This window comes from Natator depressus, chromosome 4 (genome assembly GCF_965152275.1).
Source record: "Natator depressus isolate rNatDep1 chromosome 4, rNatDep2.hap1, whole genome shotgun sequence".
In the NCBI taxonomy this organism is placed as follows: Eukaryota; Metazoa; Chordata; order Testudines; family Cheloniidae; genus Natator; species Natator depressus.
This window is the reverse complement of record NC_134237.1, coordinates 71,669,769-71,691,410: the sequence shown is the minus strand read 5'-3', so window position 1 is coordinate 71,691,410 and position 21,642 is coordinate 71,669,769. Positions and strand designations below refer to the sequence as shown.

Genomic DNA, 21,642 nt, shown 5'->3' with positions numbered 1-21,642 from the left:
GATACAGCTGAAAGAGCAATAAACAAAACAAAATCACCCTCTACTGTCAGGCTGGACTGTTGAAATACGAACATTTTGGTTAGCTGGCCACATTTCTAGCAACATAAGACAAAGTTTTCAGATTAATTACATACATATTTTTGAAAGTGACAAGTGCTATTACAGCCATCTTTTGTGAGCTTTAATGTCTGCATTCACGGTGCTTTCATCTATTGGTTCAGGTTTCAAGTAAAACCAGGCCATTTAAATGTGCTCTTAATTTTAGAAATTCCAGAAACTCTCTACTATGGCCCACATTGGTACTCATTGATTTCCACTGAAGAAGAAGAACAGGCCTCTCTAAACACATTTTTAACCCACTAACTCTCCCCCTGACCATGCCAAAAATATGTAAGAGCTGATGGATACTATATGCCAAAACGATAATCAGTGCAAGAAAATTCTGTGGTGGGTTAGATAGTTTTGTTTATGCTACTAAAAGGTGAAAATACTGAACTTTTTTTGATTTTTATACTTGTTTTCATTTCCTAACTCTCCCATCCAGAAATTTACAATGCCTTAGCTGAAAACTGTGGCATAGTCACGGTTTTTAAAATGATTTCATCACGTTCTTGCAAAAGAGTTAACTAGTTTTACGGGACTTCCCACCTCCTTGCAAAAAACAAAAACACGCCCTCTCCCTAAAACTCCTGTAATTCCTGCAGGATCCTGTAAGCTGCAGTGCAGGGAGCCAACACTTTTTAACTGATGCCAGTGTACCAATGCTTATTTGGCTATAAGTCTCTATGACTTACAATAAACAATTATCCTGTCACTCCTGATGCCTCTTATGTCTCTGAATATTTTTCTTTGATTTAAAGCAATTTTAGTTTTAATAAAAATACTGGAAAAGTAAATATAGATTTCCAGGGGAAATCCTTTCTGCAAACCTTGCATTGTGCTGCTATTATTGGTGCATATACCTGCTATTGAATGACTTAAAGATTTGGTAGCCTTGTTAATCTTTTGGCCTTTAATTTAGATGAAGGCTAGATTTGAATCACAGTTGATGAGTGTTAGGTAGATTATATCATATATGGAAATCTGATTTAATTACTTTGATGGACTTTTTTTTTCAAATGCTGAGGAGAAATGGGACTTTTGAAACCTTGGAAGTCTATTTCATGCTTCGTTACAACACAATTCTAAACCCTTATATTTCTACCATTCCTATTTTGGTAATGAAAGGAATGTAATGGGGAAGTGTTTAAAATCATCATCTGAGGGTTAATCCCGCTTAACCTAACTTTTATTAAGAGAATGGCACCAGATCATATAGTTTGTCTGGAGTGCTGGGAAACTGTTAACATTCCACCAGTGTGGGTTAGTTCTTAACCTGTGATTTCTGCAGGTTCCCATAGCAGTCATGCACACCATATACCCACCCCAACTAATAGCATCCATTCATAACTACTCACTACAGCAGGATTTGACCTGAGAAACTCTAGAATTTTGTTTCAGTTTATTAACTCAGAATGTTTTGAAAACTTTTTTTAAATAAAGTTTTCCCTTGGCCAGCAAGGGAATTGTCAGATTGAAGTTCTCAGCAGCATCTGGTGAGGCTCTCAGCCAAGTTCTTCAGATACTGTACATCCACAATGACAGCCCATTGGCCTTTGCCGTGGCATTTGCTTAATCCTCAGAAAAGACTTCCTGGATCTAGGAAATTTAAATTCCTGACTCCTTCGACCCAGATGCTGGCCAAAATGTAGTTTGCAATCTGTATTTTTCCCTAGGAACTGGCCTTGCTGTTAAATTTTTCTAAAACAGTCATATTAATATGTTCAAAAATCCACTGCTGAGTTTCAGATAAAGGATCACATCTGTTCATGAAAATCTTCTTCTCAGCTGGGTTGCAATCTATGCAGCTGTTGCTTACTGGATGGAACAAAGTTTTGTCCTATGGGAATGAGAAAAAATAGAATTAAGTAGTAAATACCAAGTGATTAAAAGTATTTTCATTTGTAGAACTTGGATTAACACAACCCTAGCTCAGATTATTTAGTTTTCTGTAGATATTCTTTGAGCAATAATCTGGAGTGAAAAACAAAGCTATTATTGGGGAGATATAGATAGCTGAGTGATTTCTTAGGACAAAAAGTGTTTGTCTTTTACCTCAGAGAATAAAAGCACAGAGACAAATGGCAACAACCAATGATCTAGTTTCCTATCTTCCCATCTTCATGAGACTCTAAGAAAAGTCTGATGTGCTTTCTGTATACATCTGACACAGATTCCATGTGGCATTGGTTGGACAAGTCACTTAAATGCTCTACCTCACTGTCCCCACCTGTTAAAAGGAGATGATAATATTTGTTTCCCTGCCTTATGGAAGTTTTGAGAGTATTAATATTTGTTAAGTTGCTTAGAAAACAAAAATGGATATTTATTATTAACTGGGAGTTTTGGTTAGCTGGAGTTTGGTAAAATCAGGACTGCACTGTAAACAATGCAAGCTCGGTCTCTTACAATTTGGTTTACATCAGTGTAAATTCCAGTTGCACTGCTTGTTGAGAACACTGAAGACTAACACATTGAATTTGAATCTTAGGTAAGGAAGAAAATATCCACTGGGTGCTAATATTTGAGGGTTGCAAAGCTCTAATGTATTTGGATTTTGTGTGGTGTTGGGCTGATTAGACAGCTGGAAAGTTTCTGATGGCTGTACAATACACTTACTCTAGCTGTTGAAATAACATTTCAGATAATCCCTGGTAAACATATCCAGGTTTCTCCCTCTGTGCCAGGCATGACCCTGCCAACATTTAATATTAATCCAGGATGTGAACACTTGCACAGCCACAGAGTAGAAGGCAAGAAAGAGAATAAGAGACAAACAAGAAAAGGTTCCTGTAATTTGGTCTGACCTATTTCTGTTTTCAGTACCTGCAACAGACAGACCAAATTCAAAAGTGCAAGACTCAGTTCTCTCCTTCTGACCTTCTTGAGGCTTCTCACCTCACATATCATCACTCCCCAAAACTGGCAGCTGAATACATCCTGTTTCAATATATTTAAAGTAAAAATAATTTACAGAGACTCTGTCAGTGCTGACAGGGCTAAACTGGACCTATAGACTTTATTTGGATCACTTGTATGCAGGCTCCCACCTTGCTTTCCTTATCTCTGCCTGTCCATTCCATTTGTGTGAGCTGGCAGAATATTTCAATATATCAATTCTCAAGAATCCTGGTCTTTCAGGGCTAGGCTGTGCTATTAAAGCAGTGCCCTAAGGAAGAAAGGATGCAGAGCCATGCTGCCCAATGGGAACATGAGACACCCTTGTGCAGGTGTGCCCTTCTCTTTGTGGTTGACCAGCTCTAGCGGTCAGGCCTAAACGGGTGTGGAGATTGCCCCTCCTTGCCCCCTCTGTGGCAAGCAGCCAAGCAGTCCCTGCACTCAGGAGAGAGCTGTGACTGTAACTGGCCCCTGCTCTGGGGTCTAGGGAGAGGAAGACTCCTTACATCCTTCCTAACCTTTTGCACAAGGGCCAACCACAGTCTGGTCCTCTGTGCTTTGAGATATCAGGATCCCTGGAAACTGAAATATCCCTGTTGTGCACAAGCAGAAAGCAACCTGTTCCAGCAGGAGAAATGTGCTATTCAAGAGCACTGCTGCCTTCCCAAAGAAAGCCTGTGCACTTCTGGGTTAGTACCTGCAGTGCAAATTTTTGGATTCATTATGGTTGCTGCTTTCCTTTTACAAGTTTTTGTAATTAGGAAGCAGACAGTGTCCCTTTAAGAACAGTTTTTTATTACTCTGAAAAACTTCTTGGTTTCTTAAACAAATGTTTATCCATTATCATCTCTAGTTTTCTCTTGCCTAAGGTTTAATTATTATTGGGTCATGGACTTCAATGGACATGGAATCAGGACCATTTGTTTGTAGTTTGTGCTGTAAAGCATAATTTTCCACTTGCAGCCCGAGGGGCATAGGCATAAATCCTCCTTCACAGCCAGCATAAAAAGCCACAAGAAATCCTCCTGTAGATTTCAGTCCTGTCGGGGAAGAGTAATGAGATTTTTTTCTCTGCATGTAGGCAAGTCTGAATACTATTTTAGAAAGAAAACCTTTTCCATAAGATAATGGACTTACTAGCAGGCCTGGACTGCTCAAGTAGTTGGTTCGATGTCTCATTACCTTTCACTTCTTCTTTAACTACAGCCAAGGTCAGTAGTGACTGAAAGTCATTATCCTTGGATGTCTGCAGTAGTTTATTTAACAGGAGGGGGTAGTCTCAGCACAGTTTCTCCCAGACAGGTGTCCACATGATAAAAACCACCATAAGAATGATACACCCATTAACAGTCTCAGGGAAGAAGCTAAGGGCCTAATGTGCATGGTGAGAGAATTCCTCTGACAGTTTGTCCCTACATCTCTGTCGGGCAGTCGGAGCAAAATTCTCTTTGTACTTGCTTTCTGGATAGAGAACTTTAGTTTCTGATGTTGTAAATCTAGCACCTTTCCTAATTACTACACTTAGAGTAAAATTATAGTATCATTAAATTGATTTTTCACAGCTGGCTTTGTTTTTTTAAAATCTACTAAATCTGTCCCTACTTAGATACTCATGGAAGCTCTACAAATAAAGGTGTCAGAGTGCATAAATTGAATCATGCTGTATCAGACTCAAACCACCTGGAGTAATGCTAAAATAAAAATTGAGGGCAGGTCCCTTTACTGGGAGAAATGGAAAATGACAGGGATTGGCTAATATGGCAAACATGGCAAAATTTGCTTTATTTGAGCATTTTATAAGATTAATGACAAAAACTAAAGTACTTCACGTGACATGAGAAGAATTAAAAAAAAGAATTCCATGTGATCACTAAGAAGGTGTGGGGGAGGGTTGGGGTGGGGTGGAGCAGAGTAACAGATGTGGTCTTTGTTTATGAAAACGGGCTGTTTGTTGCCTCCCTTTAGGCTATTATTCTTATGGATACTTTTGCACGATTAGTTTAAAATTAATAGACACTTGTAAAAAAAAGTACAGCCAGATCTATGTTAGGAACATTTGCCAGCATAGTAACGTTGGTTAGAAGTGTGCTTTTTTGAGACATTTCCATGCCAGCAAAAACCCTAGTTCAGATACAGTTATACCAGCATAGAAGTGCTTTTGCTGGTATAACTTATTCCTTTGGGGAACTAGTGTAAGCACTTTTTGCTGGTATAACTTATTCCTTTGGGGAACTAGTGTAAGCACTTTTTGCTGGTATAACTTGCATCTACATTAGGAGGGGTTTTGCTGGTATACTTACATTGGCAAAAGTGTCTAGTGTAGATCTGGCCTACATCTGATGTGAGGCAATCAAAAACTATTTAATATACAGTCAAGCTCAGCTGAGAAATCAGCTTAGACCTGAACAAGGGGAATATATTTAACCATTAATTTTGCAGTGTCAGTGGATCCTTGTTTTGAAGTTATGTAGTCAAACCAGAGGCACTTGTGTAGCATGGCAATTAAGAAGGTAGATTGCTACCAGGTTTGTATTATGGTTAAAATTGTGCAAGCACTTTCATTCTAAAGAACATTTTCAAGGAATTTCTAATTCAGATGTAAACATTTGACTTGTCCCGAGAATTTTTATGAGATCTCTTCCCTCTAGATAACAAAAACAAAGCAGTACAGGGGACTTAAAGGGACATACGCTGCAGTGTTTTTGAAAGTGATACTATTTCATTGGCTGTCTACTGGATTCTGTCCACATCAAAAGTGATGAACCAGGTACAGAAGACAGCTCCGGAGCTGCATTTTGTCACACGTAACTGGTACACTAAGCACTAATGAAGTGTTAAAGTTGTTAAAGCTTCTTGCTAGCAGCTTGGTTAGGCACAAAGATAAACTGGAAGTGGATCTGAAGCAGGAAAGAACTATCACAGGGTACAAAATAAGATATTCAGCTGGTATACGTTGGCATAGCTCCACTGACTTCAATGGTGCTCTGCTGATTTACACCAGCTGAGGAGCTGGCTTAGCTAGTGTAGCTGGATTACAGATGCTACCTCAGTTTCAAATATATCACATTTCTGGAAAACCCTTTGGAACGTCTCTGCTTGCAATGTAAATACTGGATTAAATGGCGAAGGTCAATAACTAGACACCTGAGGAAAATGTCAGTAGCTAAACTATTTCTAACGGTTATAGTTCAGTTTACTAGAATACATCATCTCAAACTAGAAAGTACTACTGAGATATGTGCAGTAAAATCCAAATCCTTGCCATTATGCTCAGCTCGAGTAAATGTAGGCACACAAGGGATGGTGATTATGTGGAGGTGATCGATGGGTGGGAAGGGATCCCTCAGCATTTCAAAGAAAACTGCACAGATTGCAAAAATGAAAGGGTTAATCAAAGTCAGTAATGTGTTAATAATGTTATTTGAAATCCTGTTAGTATTACTGTGGCACTGTTTGCCCTGAACACAGTTTCCAGCATGACCACATATTTTTAGTGATTTATAAAAAGGGGTTGAAACAGCAGATCAAAGGGACACCTAAACTGCTTACGCTTGATTAGTAAACTCCCTCTTTTTTGTGGGCTTACAACAATGCTTTTAATGTTAATTTTTTTTGTAATTTATCTGCCAAATATACTCTTTAAAGTATAGTAAAATATTAATATTTAACTCATGAGCAGCATTTCTTGCTGCTGTCACACAGAATAAAAATATTCCCTGTGATGCCTTTGTTAAAATGACACACGTCTTAAAGTGTCAAAATGGTAAAGCATCTTTCAAGGACTAAGGGCTCACTCTATGTTGGATCAAATCCGTATTAATTTAACTTTGACCTAAGTACCTGCAAATGCACACAATGTGCATAAATGCCTTCTACATATTAAAAGAAACATGCTCTACAGAGATTTTCATTTAAGCTAAATTGGAATAAACCATAATGGTTTTTAAAACCAATGTCTTTTGACTGGACAAACACATTGTTCTCCAAATACAGACTCAAGATAGTATGAATATCTGAAAATGACCCAAGGTGACTCCAACCTTCCTATAGCTCCAGTGCTGGTTACCCTTCATTCCATGACAGTCATACAGTGTGACAGGGCTACTGTGCGAAACGGAATCGAAGCAGAATTTCCTGGTGTGAAGAGGTTCCCCAGGGCGGATGTCTTCTCTCCAACCAAAGGTAAAGAGCTACAAAAACAACCAGACAAAATGATAATATATGGCTGCTGAAAGACATTTAAAAACAAAAACCAAACCAGTGTATATGCCCTTTCTTTGCATGTCATGGAAAAGGATTAATTAGACACCAGTTGATGATATAGCATTTTCCTTGTTTGGCCCTATGCTGTGCTTATTATTTCCTCCTTCTCCCAGAGTATTGTTTTACATTTATCTACAGCAAAGGACAGTGGACAGCTTTAACATGGTTTTTAAACCAATCCTTGCTTTGTAAAAGGTTAAGTCATTTTCTGCTTTTTGTTGTGCTTCTTGAACAAAGACTCCCACACCCCCTGCTGAGGTACCTTTTTATGTCATCAGCAGTGGGAGAAGCAGGAAGTGGCACTGCAGAAGCAAGGCTGCTGCTTCAAAAAAGTCTAAGTCTTAAAAAAAAAAAAAAGATCACTGTTAGTCTGCAAGCCAAGTTACAGGCCTGCAGCTCAAATAACCAACGATAGACACCAATGCTGAGAATCCCAGCTTTCCAATGGTGTGGAACAGAGGTTCTGAAACTCTCTCACTCTGTTGACTACTTTGTAAGAGATAGAGCCTCTCATGGGCCATTTTCTAATCTCTCTCTGCTTAATTCTCAAAATATTTCATTTTGCATATCAGCAGGAAGGGCGCCACAGACACTGGTGATCTGTGGATCTTGAGAATGCATTGATACTCAAATTACCATACAGAATGCATTGATACTCAAATTACCAGCTTGTGTCCCTCATCTCCCACCATTTCAATTATTGCATGATTTCTCAAGATGATTGCTTGGGGACTGCTAGAGATAAATTTTGTGCACCATGTCCTGTCTGAAACCTGAGAATTCTGATTTTCCAACATATAGCTTTCATTTCCAGCCCTGGAGGTCTGAGCAATATTGGACCTTAAACATCCAGGCTTTTTTTTTCTTTGTCTTCTCAAATTGTTGCCTTTTGAAACAATATCTACTCTTCTTTTTGCAAGTGCTGCCTCTCCCTGGTGTTGCCATAATAAAAGCAATCTCAGTAGAGACTGGAACTCCTTCTTAGAACTTCGCAGGAAAGGAGAATATTAGATTGGAGGGAGGAGTAACCACCCCAAAACAACTATTAAAATCCTGTATTCACAGAGACAATTCAGTGGCATCCATCACTCTTTCAATCTCATCACTTTACACTGGCTCATCGTTTTGTGATTTCAGTCTATCTTCCACTGTCCTGGGAATTCTGCTTAACTTGATATCAAATCTGGTATTTTATCCCCCAGATAATGTGTGAAGATATTACATGGTAATAGTCCAAGTGATGAGCTTCATGACACTCCACTTGTTACTTTCCTCATAATCTGATGCTGTTGCCCGTTTGGCTCATACCATTAGCCAATTTTTGGGGATTGCAGGATTGTTTTCATTAGGAGGAGAAATGGATGATAAAAATCAGTCTTGTTTATTTACAAAGAACAAACACTATTTCCTTGAACACAATAGGAACAAACAGGCAGTTTCTTTGTTCACAATTTCCAAGTGTGCCCCTCCAGTCAATTCTATGCCACAGGGAGCTCTCTCTCTCTCTGTGCTCCTTCTCAGGACCACAATCAACTCAACACACACATACCACACCCTGCCAAACAATCCCTTAACCCATTGTTTAGCTTCTCATCAGGAGTTCTGCCAAGTGCCATGCTTCCACAATTGCCTCAGGCAGAAGCTTGTATTGTTTCCAGCTGTTCCTTCCATTTAACCTGAAAGAAGGGTGCTTTGCACACCCATTGGCTTTAACTAGGTCTGTGATCTGCTTTAGGTCAAAGGCCTGCTCATGGTAGTCATTAACAATTTCCATCATAACAACATTGTTCTGTTAGTAATTACACTTGTTTATGGTCTGTCAGTCAGTATTGTGTCCACTGTACAGTATTAGCTTTAGCCAGACAGCACATTTCCAATTTTCTACTAGTTTGTGATATGTGACTGTATTAAAGTCTAGACAGTTATCTCCACTGAATTCTCTGCATTCACTAAAGCTGTAATAGTGTCAAGACAGCTAGAGTTTGTTTGGCACAAATATCCTTTATGAACTCGTGTTGCTTATCATTCATTGCCTTTTTCTTAGGCGTTGATCTGGTGTGGTATAGGAAACTTCTGCTGAACGCTTTCAACTCTCACTGAAGCAAATAAGGTCGGGGTGTCTAGACTGTGACTTGGATTACATGCCTATGTAAGGGATTAGGAGCTCCCCCATCCCAGTTTAGACTGCTTGGATGTTTGTTCAGGGTGTTTAGGAGGAAGCAGGTGTGGAGTGCCCACCTTCTGCCTGTCCCTTCTTCCCCAGAGCATATGACCAGGGAGGGCACAGAGCCATGACTTTACTATTTGCTAACCAGCACAGCTGAGCCTGGACAGGCAGGTGTTATTGCTGCTGGCACATCCCAGTTTACTTATGTCTGATCCCTTGCCCAGGGCTCTGCCCGAAGTCAGAATCTAGCCTTTAGAAGTAAGAGCTGGAAAAGAGCTATTAACTCATCCAGACTGGCTCACTGCCAGTACAAGCTTGTTTCCTACAACTTATTCTTTTTATTTATTTATTTAGTTTTCCTTTCCGTTGAAGTTTCCTGGATCTTCATTTTAAAACTCTGAAACTACAGAGTTGCACATCTGCAGCCCTCTGATCCCTCACTCCTCACCAGGAATTTAAAAACAATCACAAGCCTTTTGTCTTCACTTTTGCCTTTGGAATCTTGCGATGGAAGGTCATCTTTCAGGCTACTGCAGGCTCCATAAAGGTGTGCCAGCTAGGAGTGCTGCCAAGAGATTCATCTTTATTTCCTGCCCCCAGTTACATGATGTGAGTGAAGTCCTACAAAATGTTATGTCACTGTCTCACGGCAGGGTCAGCATACATTAACTCCTGTTATACAGGTCATAGAATATCAGGGTTGGAAGGGACCTCAGGAGGTCATCTAGTCCAACCCCCTGCTCAAAGCAGGACCAATCCCCAACTAATTCATCCCAGCCAGGGCTTTGTCAAGCCTGACCTTAAAAACTTCAAAGGAAGGAGATTCCACCACATCCCTAGGTAACGCATTCCAGTGCTTCACCACCCACCTAGTATCCAACCTAAACCTCCCCCACTGAAACTTGGGACCATTACTCCTTGTTCTGTCATCTGCTACCACTGAGAACAGTCTAGATCCATCCTCTTTGGAACCCCCTTTCAGGTAGTTGAAAGCAGCTATCAAATCCCCCCTCATTCGTCTCTTCCGCAGACTAAACAATCCCAGTTCTCTCAGCCTCTCCTCATAAGTCATGTGTTCCAGTCCCCTAATCATTTTTGTTGCCCTCTGCTGGACTCTTTCCATTTTTTTCACATCCTTCTTCTAGTGTGGGACCCAAAACTGGACACAGTACTCCAGATGAGGCCTCACCAATGTCGAATTAGAGGGGAACGATCACGTTTCCTCGATCTGCTGGCAATGCCCCTACTTATACATCTCAAAATGCCATTGGCCTCCTTGGCAACAAGGGCACACTGATGACTCATATCCAGCTTCTCGTCCACTGTAACCCTTAGGTCCTTTTCTTCAGAACTGCTGCCGAGCCATTCGGTCCCTAGTCTGTAGCAGTGCATGGGATTCTTCCGTCCTAAGTGCAGGACTCTGCACTTGTCCTTGTTGACCTCATCAGAATTCTTTTGGCCCAATCCTCCAATTTGTCGAGGTCCCTCTGTATCCTATCCCTATCCTCTAGCGTATCTACCTGTCCTCCCAGTTTAGTGTCATCTGCAAACTTGCTGAGGGTGCAATCCACACCATCCTCCAGATCACTAATGAAGATATTGAACAAAACTGGCACCTGGACCAACCCTTGGGGCACTCAACTTGATACCGGCTGCCAACTAGACATGGAGCCATTGATCACTACCCGTTGAGCCAGACAATCTAGCCAGCTTTCTATTCACCTTATAGATCATATCTTGCCACTGATTTTTCTACTGAACTCCCCAAAAATTTCTATGGCAAGTTATCAAACTGGATCAGTAGCAAATATGCCATTAAAAAAAAGACATAAGTACAGAAATAAAATACTCGATAGCCTAATAAACATCTTTGATTTCTATTGGCAAATACAGAAATCAGGATAAAGAGCTAGCAAAAATTAGAACCATATATTTACAACCCTGCTGGAGCACCCTTTTAACCAGGCCCATTTTCATGGATTTCTGAAAAATCTCAAGGGAAATTACACGTTTACATTTTCATTCCTTATGAGACATTTCATTTGGAATATTTAAACTAGAAAATGTACTTAAAGCTTATTGCAGGTACCATTCCTGCACTGGCAGCAAGATAGACTAATGTTCTAGCAAGTCTATTTCATCTTACATTTCTGTGATTCTTTTCTTTCTTTAACTGGCAGCTTTGAACAACTGAGTAAAATAATTCCTACCCCTGTGTCATGGGGTGCAGCCCTCATTGCCAGACTGGTGCCTCCTGCTGGTTATACTGGGGATTAGCTCGAGGCAGACACCCATGTCCATGGTCTGCACACCGTCACTCTGTCTCTGCTCCTGCCTATGGCTCCCATGGGCGGAGGGTGAACCTCCCCTTTGTGGAGGCTAGCCCTCCAGCCCTGCCCCTTCCACCTGAGGCCCCACCCCGCCACCCGCTGGAGACCTGAGCCTGAAGCCAGAGGACCCCCCGAGCTGCCTCAGTTGTGCTGGCTGGCCCAACCCCTGGGCCGCCCCAAGGCACCCTTGGCCACCGGCTGAAGCTGAGCCTTCACCAGCTTCAGGGGAGAGGGGGAGCAAGAGTGGGGCCTCAGGGCGAAGCATGGGCAAGACCACGGCCTGGGTTAGGGGAGGCTAAACCTCCCCTAGCCTTCGATGCCACTGCCCATGACAGCTCCTCTCTCAGCTCCCAGAACTGCAGTGTCCTCTTCTCGACTCAGCCCTCCGGCTACGTTACCATCTGTGTTTCCCCCTTCTGGGAGAGGTATCTCTGTCCAACAGTCCAGCCACTTCCCCAGTGGTGAGTAGGGGACCTGGGCCTGCCCACTACTCCGGGACCCAATCCAGGGACCCTGTAAATAGCAGCCTCCTGCTGCTCCTCTGTAACCTCTGTCAATGCTGCTCTATTTCCCTAGGCTACTTCTCATCAGAGCACTCAGCTGATCAGTCCTACAAGTCAACCACTACTTTGTCCAAGGTGCTTATGTTCTCTCTGCCCTCCAGGGACAGAGTCTTTACTTCCTGGACTCCCAGCAGCAACTGACCCTGCTCTTCCCTGCGGCTCTTTTTATATGGGCCTGCTGGGCCCCGATTGGTTGTTCCTCACAGCCCTTCTCCTATTGGCTGCTTCCTGTGCAGCCTCCCCAGGGCTATATTAACCCCTTTTTAGCCAGTGGGGGTGAAAGCCCTATCATACCCTGCCACAAACATTTTGCAGGGTGGATGACCTTCCATCAAGATTCTCAAGATCTCTTAGAATGTATTTGAATCTTTAGCGTCATATGGTCACTAAAATAATCCAGAAACCAGTATAATGTAAAGAACGACTAAGAATAATCAAATAAAAAGCTGCTCACCATTGCAATGGTAAGCACTAAGCCTCCCACTGCAAATATTTTTGCATAGTGAATCTTCTTTGCTTCTTCAAAACTGATTTTTTTTAATTTAAAAAGAAGAGGTTACTCACCCTGTGTAGTAATGGTGGTTCTTCAAGACATGTGTCCCCATCGGTGCTCCACTTCAAGTGCATGTTCACCCCATGCGCTTTTGAAAGGCGATTTTCATTAGCAGCATCAGTTTGGTCTGTGCATGCACCCTAGACATCATCACAACCCATACCGAGGGAATATAGGGCTACGTGGGTGAACTGCCCTCACTTTCTTCTCCACTGCCCAGTCTCACAAGAAACTCCAAAGCAGAAGGCCGGGGGGTGAGGGGGTAATGGAGCACCCACAGGGACCCACATTTCAAAGAAGAACAGTTCTGCACAGGGTGAATACATTCTTCTTCTTCAAGTAGTGTCCTTATGGGTGCTCCAGTGCAAGTGACTCCCAAGCAGAACCCCCAAATGGAAGAATGAGTTTCAGAATCTAGAATTACATCACCAGCTGCTGCATCCAATCTAGAAGCATTGATTAGGGTGTAGTGTCTTGAGATGGTATGTACAGAGGATCATGTAGCAGTGCTGCAGATCTCAGTTATAGGGACTGTGATGCTGTATGGAATATGTGCGACACTTTATGATATTGTTGATACCAATATTACAAAATTGCAAGGAATCTGACCAGATATACTGTGTGAGGTCTCTGAGAAAAATGTTACAAATTGCCAAGTCTGATAATCATGTTTATATGTTTGTATTACGAGTTATAGATATGTATGGTATATCTGTATTTCCAAACTTGTGCTGTGTTTCTGGATGACATCCCCGACAGATTGGCACCAGCACTGCCAAGCTGTTCAGTGGTCCATCAAGGGTCATCAACTATACAATGAACACACTGAAAAGAACTAGGGGATACACCTTATGAGTCAGCAAGGTATGTGGCATCATAGGCACTGACTTCCCCTCTTTCCCGTGGGCGCTCGACCCCACCTCTGCCCCCAGCTCCACCCCCACTCCACCCCTTCCCCTTTTGGATAAGATCCAACCTAATATTGACCTGGCAATGTGGCTGGCTCTTTGGGGTCAGAAGAACATTTTGTATAGTTTTAAAATAACTTCTCATTGTACTGGACCTAGGTGCTGATTGGGAACCAGAGAAATGGAATGCAATAAGGGGGCTGTGTGATTACTCTTTTTTGCTTCTTGAAAACCAGTGTGGGAATCAGAAGCACAATTTCTGGCTGGTTGGGTAATTTAATTTCCGTGTTACTCACCAATCTTGGGAGTATCTGCTCTCCTTTTTGTAGCCTGCCCTGACCTTGGCATTTTCAGTAAGGGCTCCCCCTGGCACCCCTGGGTCACAGGGACATTTTTTAACTATGGCCGTAAAATGTAGACTGTGACGAGCTTGTAGAATGAGCTAACACTCTGGGAGGAGGTGGAATGCTAGCAGCACCATAATACGCAATAATACATCTGGAGATCCATTTTGACAGTCTCTGGGTAGAAATAGTAGGTCCTTTAGATCTGTCCGCAAACGGAATGAACAATTTAGGAGATTTTCTGAATGATGTAGTTCTATCTAGGTAGAAAACTAGTGCCCTCCAGACATCTAGAATGTGGAGATCAGTCTACAAAATGGAATTAAGATGGTTTTGGAAAGAAAAATGGTAGATGAATAGTCTGATTCAAATGAAATTCAGTTGATACTTTAGGAAGGAATCTGGGGTGTGGCATAGGAAACCTTGTCTTTGTAGAATTGTGAAATGAGAGTCTGCCATTAAGGCTCCAATTTTGTCCACTCTTTGGGCTGATGAAATAGCCACTAAAAAGGCGGTCTTCATAGATAAGTTCTATAATGAGCAGGTTGCCATTGGTTTCATGAGATTGCTAAGAACCAGATTGAGGTCCCAAACTGAAGTAGGGGCTTTCACCTGTGGAAAAGTGTTTTCCAAGCCCTTCATGAACCTTATAATTGTAGGATGAGCAAAGAGCGAGAACATCTCAATTGTGGAATGAAAAGCTGCTAATACAGCTAAGTGAACCTTGAGAGAGCTAACCGTCAACGATGTTTCCTTTAAATGCAACAGGTAGTCCAGAACCAGTGGAAGAGGGGCAGATTCAGGAACAATTTTCTGGAGGTCACACCACTCACAAAATATTTCCCACTTTTGAAGGTAAGTAATTCTGGTAGACTCTTTTCTACTATTTAGTAATATCTGCTGTTCCTCTACAGAAAAGGCTGACTCTAACTCAATGAACCATTGAAGAAGCATGCCTTGAGGTGGAGAGTTCTCAGATTGGAATGCAGTAGTCAACCAGTGTCCTGCAAGAGGAGTTAAGGAATGATTGGAGGATTTATTTCTGGACAGAGAGTTAGGTGAAGCAGGTAAGGAAACCATGTCCACCTTGACAATGTCAGGCCACTAGGATAATTCTGGCTTTGTCCTGTCTGATCATCTTCACCACCTGAGAATCAGAGGTGTTGGGGAAAATGAATAAAACACCTTCCTGTCCATGGGAGGAAGAAGGTACTCCACCAATAAATCACAGCCTAAACCGTCCCTTGGGTAGAAGAGGTAGCATTTTTTGTTTGAGGCTGTGAAGAAGAGGTCCAACTTGTGGGAACCCCCAAGTCTGAAATATGTCAATAAGTATCTGAGAGTCCAAATCCCAATCTTAGTCTTGGGGAAAAGATCTGCTGAGAGCATCGGCTGTGATATTTTGCCTGCCAGGGAGATATACTGCCAAATTCTTATGCAATCCCATATGCAGCAGTTCTATAACTTTATTGCTTTGGTACAGAGTGAAGGGGACGCTTTCCCATCTCCACCAGTTGATGTAAAACATGCAGGCCATATTGTATATCATGACTCTGATAAACTTGTCTTTGATGAGAAGCAGAAAATGAAGGCAGGCATTTCTGACCACCCTTAGCTTCAACAGATTGATGTGGAGGGTAGTTTATTGGGGTGACCATCTGCCCTGTACAGTATGAATGGCAAGGTCTGCCTCCCCATCCTAACAGAGATGCATCTGTCATTGCAATTACAGTTGGCACCAGTCGGAGGAAGGGAACTTCCACACCTACACTGCGATGTTTTCTCCACCAGTCTGGGGAGTGTTTCACCTGTTGGGGAACTGATACCTTTCTGTATAAGCTGTGTCTGCTTGGTGAGTAAATTGTTCTGAGCCCTCCCTGGATGGCATAATCGTACATGATCTGTCACAAAAGTGCAAGAACATCGTGGGACCCAGAAGCTGAAGACAGTTGTTGACTGAGGTTTGGGGGCTCATCTGCATAGACCTGCCAACATTTAATAGCCCTCAGCATCTGTCCCTAGGAAGAAATTCACTGACTACCAGGGGATCCAAACATGTCCCTATAAACTGTATATTTTGTACTGGAGTCAGGGTGACTAGTCCCACATTCAATTGCAGGCCCAAGTTCAGGAAAAGGCAAGTGTCCTCTGTATAGCAGAGAGCACCTCCACGTAAGACCAACTGTTGGGGTATGAAAACAGTATCATTGCCTGTCAGTGCAAGTAGGTGGCCATTACCACTATAACCTTTGAGAACACCCTCTGAGCCAAGGAAAGGCCAAACACAGGAACACTCGGTACTGAAAGTGATCCTGACCTATAACAAAATGCATATATCTTCTGTGAGATGGGTGACTTGCTCTGTGGAAGTCTTTGTCTTTGGCACAAAAGTATTTTGTGTAGAAACCTCTTTTCTTTGTGCTGAGCAGGAACAGGTTCTGTTGCTCAGCTAGAAAGAAGGGAGTTTATTTCCTGTCTTAATAAGAGCTCGTGAGGGGGTCACTGAAGAGGAATGGAGAAGGGAGGTAAAGTGAATGGCGTAGACCGTTATTACTTCTAGCACTAATTTGAGGTGATATGTTCCCAAGCTGGTTGAAAATGGGAGAGAGGTCTCCAAATGGGGAGGAGGTGGGCAAATGATTGTAGTTGACAGTCCAGAGAATGGGGAGGGTTTAAACTCTTGACTATCCCATAAAAACTGATGATTAGAAGGAGCAGCAGCCTGCTGTGAACTAGTGTCAGATGGATTAGAGTATTTCTCTCTCTGGAAACTGTCTCTCTCTTTTTTGGAGGTTCCAGAGGTCTCTGAAACCCAGAGAAATGCATCGGTCAGGATCTTTGGGCTGTTTGGGATCTACTACATTTCCTTTTGTTCACAGGAGTGTAGGTACCCATTGAATCCAATGTGGCTCTAACATCTTTTAAAGCATGGAGTGATTCATTAGTATTCTTTCTGAACAACTTCAGTCCATCAAATGGGAGATCCTCTATTGTATTCTGGGTTCCCCAGAGAGGTCCAGATAATTGCAACCATTTAATTGCCTTGTGCATCACTTCCGCAGTGGAGACAGAACAAACTGATGTATTTGCAGCATTTAAGATCCTTGAAGGGCTGTCTTGGCCAGTAACTGTCCCTCAGCAATAATAGCCTGGAATTGTTTCCTTTGGTCTGGAGGAATGTGTTAAAAAAAAGAATTAAACCTCTCATAATTTGTGAAGTTGTATTTGGCTATCAACACCTGGTAACTTGCAGTGCGGAATTGTAGGGTTGCATATGAGTAGGATTTTTACCTTAGATGGTCCAGATGCTTCTGGTTTCTCTCACACGGGTTGCACTTATGTCAGTGGTGTTTACTTCATTCATTCACCACATCAAGCACCAAAGAGTTGGTGGAGGGTAGGAGAACAGGAACTCACAGTCCTAGGAGGGAACATAATATTTTTATTGGCTCTCTTATACATAGGTGATATTAAATTGTTTTTGCAGGTTCCAGGAGAGCCTTATTCAGAGGGCAGGTGACTCTGGATGGAGTTGCAGAGTGGAGAATATCCAACCATTTGGGTTGTGATTCTTTGATTTGATTGAGAGGTATTTGTAGGGAGTCTGTCATCTGTTTGACAAGCTCTTGGAATTGCTGAAAAACATCATCCATAGAAAGAGAAGGATACATTACCACCTCATCAGGTGATGAGGACAAGATGGTAGTCTGAGGGGTAACTTCTTTGCCTGCCCTAGCCTCTTAATCCACAAACGTATCCTCCTGTTGAGTGATGTGTTGGGAAGGAGAATTTTGTGCCTCGCTATCATTCTGATGGGACAGGGTTGGGGCCCTGGAGAATTATTCGTGATGACTGCCCCTGGGTCCCAATATGGCCACTGAGGTCTATATGGGGGTGGTGGTGGCCCCTAAGGTTGCTGCCACCAAGCAATATGTGCTCCGCTGAAGTAATCCCTGTGTCCTCCGTGGCTCTAGATACTGGCAAGCGATGGAGACTCTGGATCAGCAGTCACCGATAAGTTTATTGGGTACCTCAAACGTTGCGGTACTGCACATAGTGGTGGCACTGACTAGCTGTGGAGCCGAGCAGACTGTACTTCTCCCTGACAGATGGTACTGAAGTTTTTGAGTGCTCTGAGGTAGCTACTGATGGAGACCGGAGCTTGGTCACATGTGGAACCGAAGAGCCTGTTACAGGAGATACAGGAAGAGTGATTATGTCCGAGAGTACGGCTCTTCTATGCTTTCTCTGCCCGTCTCTTCCAGATGGGACTAGTGCCTTCTTGGAACCAGGTTTGCTGTTAGAGCTGCAGGGTCTCCCTAACCCACCAGTACTGGAGGAGCCCTTAGCCTCTGTTGTACTATGCCTCAAGGTGGAGGCTTCCGAGCCCACTGATTTGCTTGGAGAGCAAAGTCTTTTCAAGGTGGACTCATTAAAAGGTGAGTTAGAGCTTCTCTTCTTTGCATATTTAGAGGAGGTCTCTGAAGCCTTCCCCTCTCTAGGGGAGCGCTGGGCCGAGATCAACTGCACACTAGATACTCCCGGAGACTGATGTACAGGGGGTTCTACTGACCTGGCTCCGCACCAGGTTGAACCATCATTAACAGTCACAGCTTGATTTCCTGTTTCTTTCTTGTCCTGGATTTGAGGGCTAAACAGAAGTTATATCTCAGCAGAACATGGGCCTCTCCTAAATAGTGAGCACACTTGAAGTGTCCATTGCTGAATGGGATGGCCTCATGTTATGTGAGGTAGCGTTTAAAACACAGTGAACTGGGCATGCCCCTCTCTGGAAGGAAGGGCTCCCATGAAGTCCTCCAAATAAAAGTAATTAACTAACTAATTAACTAACTAGAACTAAATGAATCTAATCTAAAATAAACGAAACTAACTAAAATTACCAGAGGCAAAGTAGCTGACATGCACTTGCTGCAGTCACACTAAGGCACATTGCAGGCAGAGACAGCTGAGAAGGAACTGAGGGCAGTTTGCCTGTGCAGGCCTATATAGCCTTGGTGTGTGACATGAGGATTTCTAGGGTACATGCATAGGCTGAATGGATATTGCTAATGAAAATCTCTGGTCAAAGGTGTGTGGGGCTTGCATGCACCTGAAATGGAGCACCCATAGGGACACTACCTGAAGATGAAAAATAAGTTCCTCTTCAGATGAAAATTAGTCTGCATTTATGTTGCTTTAATTTTCTTTTAGAGACGATAATCCTCATCGTATTTATACTTTGAAACATTTATTTTATTTAAGACTTTATGCTGAAAGGTGGATAAATTAATCACAACTCCGTTCCCCACAATTGAAAGAATAACTTTCGGTTACAGTGTAATCTCATCTTGAAAAGAAACCTCCAATTCGTTATTGCAAAATAAAATATAGACTGTACCATTTTAACCTTAGAATCATATTTACTTTTCACCTGAATTTTAAAAGTGATCAACCTTTCCCCTCTTCTGTTGGCCGAGTTTAATCTCTGAAAAGCTCCATCTTTATTGGTTTGGAGGATTGAAAATCTCCTAGAGTTAAAAATTCATTAACCTTTCTATCTTCCTTCACCCTGTATGGTGCTCTGCTTGTCTAGAGCTGCCCTCTGCTGATAAATGTTTGAACTACATATTTCAAATTTCAGCCAATCTATTGAAAAGCAGAGTGGAATGAATACAAATATAAACAACTCAGAGCTTGATTCTATGAGGTGCCTTCAACACCCAGGAGTCCAAGAGAGTTGAAGGTGCTCAGCACCACCCAAAGTAGCAGTCTGCCACTTGTAGGAATGATCCCTAAATTATTAAATACAAATATTAGTACTATATACTTTATTTGAATTTATGCACATTAAATATCTGCACTAGAACTTACCAGTTTTTTCTGAAGCTGTTAATCAATTACACTTATCTGTCTGCTAAAGTTAGGGCTTCAATAGTCCTTTCCCAATGAAACCATACTGTTATTTTCAAGGACATAATCTCTTGCATTGTTCCACGTAATATTCTGTTGTATGAATGCATATATGATTATGTATCACCCACACAGGAATAATTCAGATTGTCTGTGAAGCATAGATCAGTCAGTTTAAAGAGACACCATTGTTCTGATTCTATTCTTACACTGGTTTTACATTGGTTTAACTTCATTTACTTTGATGGAATTACTACTGATCATTAATGTTGGGGAGAACAGAATTAGACTCATAGTATTTTTTAAAATTAAATCTACTTATAGTCACTGTAATATTGAGAAAATCCTGCAGTCATTTATTTCCAACGATCGACTCCTTCCAAAAATTCTCCCACCTTCCTATCCCCTTCCCTCCCTTTCCACACAGGAATTTGATTTCAGTGGGAGTTAGGTGCCTAGGTATGTCTACATTACGAAATTAGGTCGAATTTATAGAAGTCGGTTTTGTAGAAAGCGTTATTATACAGTCGATTGTGTGTGTCCCCATACAAATGCTCTAAGTGCATGTAGTCGGCGGAGTGTGTCCACAGTACCGAGGCAACCGTCGACTTCCGGAGCGTTGCACTGTGGGTGGCTATCCCACAGTTCCCGCAGTCTCCGCCGCCCATTTGAATTCTGGGTAGAAATCCCAATCCCCGATAGGGCTAAAACATTGTCGCGGGTGGTTCTGGGTACATATAGTCAGGCCCCCCCTTCCCTCCCTCCTTCCGTGAAAGCAAGGGCAGACAATCGTTTTGCGCCTTTTTTCTTGAGTTACCTGTGCAGACGCCATACCACGGCAAGCATGGAGCCCGCTCAGGTAACCGTCACCGTATGTCTCCTGGGTGCTGGCAGACGCGGTACTGCATTGCTACACAGCAGCAGTTTATTGCCTTTTGGCAGCAGACAAATCAACCAAGCAGGGTTTGTAAGCCAACCCTGTAAGCCATGTTGTCAGTCGCCCCTCCCTCCGTCAGGGCACCGGCAGACAATCGTTCCGCGCCTTTTTTCTGTGCAGACACCATACCACGGCAAGCATGGAACCTGCTCAGATCACTTTGGGAATTAGGAGCACATTAAAAACCACACGCATTATCCAGCAGTATATGCAGCACCAGAACCTGGTAAACCGAAACCGGGCGAGTAGGCGACGTCAGCGCTGTGACGAGAGTGATGAGGACATGGACACAGACTTCTCTCAAAGCACGGGCACTGGCAATGTGGGCATCATGGTGCTAATGGGGCAGGTTCATGCTGTGGAACGCCGATTCTGGGCTCGGGAAACAAGTGGTGGGACCGCATAGTGTTGCAGGTCTGGGACGATTCCTAGTGGGTGCGAAACTTTCGCATGCGTAAGGGCACTTCCATGGAACTTTGTGACTTGCTTTCCCCTGTCCGGAGGCGCAAGAATAGCAAGATGAGAGCAGCCCTCACAGTTGAGAAGCGAGTGGCAATAGCCCTGTGGAAGCTTGCAACGCCAGACAGCTACCGGTCAGTTGGGAATCAATTTGGAGTGGGCAAATCTACTGTAGGGGGTTCCTGTGATGCAAATAGCCAAAGCAATCAAA

At 42.6% G+C, this 21,642-nt stretch overlaps 1 protein-coding gene and 1 long non-coding RNA gene across 3 annotated transcripts in view; one reads left to right on the top strand and one right to left on the bottom strand.

The window, feature by feature from the left end:
• LOC141986563 (uncharacterized) overlaps nucleotides 1-15,186 on the top strand; it is a 79,861-nt gene extending 64,675 nt beyond the window's left edge. The window contains exons 2-3 of the long non-coding RNA XR_012639316.1: nucleotides 6,991-7,179; nucleotides 15,040-15,186. This is a non-coding gene — a long non-coding RNA (uncharacterized LOC141986563). The remainder of the gene's footprint in view (nucleotides 1-6,990; nucleotides 7,180-15,039) is intronic.
• Nucleotides 1-21,642, bottom strand: part of GALNTL6 (polypeptide N-acetylgalactosaminyltransferase like 6) — a 927,841-nt gene that overhangs the window by 10,298 nt on the left and 895,901 nt on the right. The window contains exons 13-14 of one of the 2 annotated variants that reach the window (XM_074951162.1): nucleotides 7,038-7,187; nucleotides 1,401-1,939 (exon numbers count right to left, since the gene is read on the bottom strand). In XM_074951162.1, the coding sequence (XP_074807263.1) occupies nucleotides 1,772-1,939; nucleotides 7,038-7,187 (318 nt within the window). In that variant the 3' untranslated portion in view covers nucleotides 1,401-1,771. Of the gene's footprint in view, nucleotides 1-1,400; nucleotides 1,940-7,037; nucleotides 7,188-21,642 lie in introns of those variants that run through there. The other variant, XM_074951163.1, reaches the window with a different exon arrangement.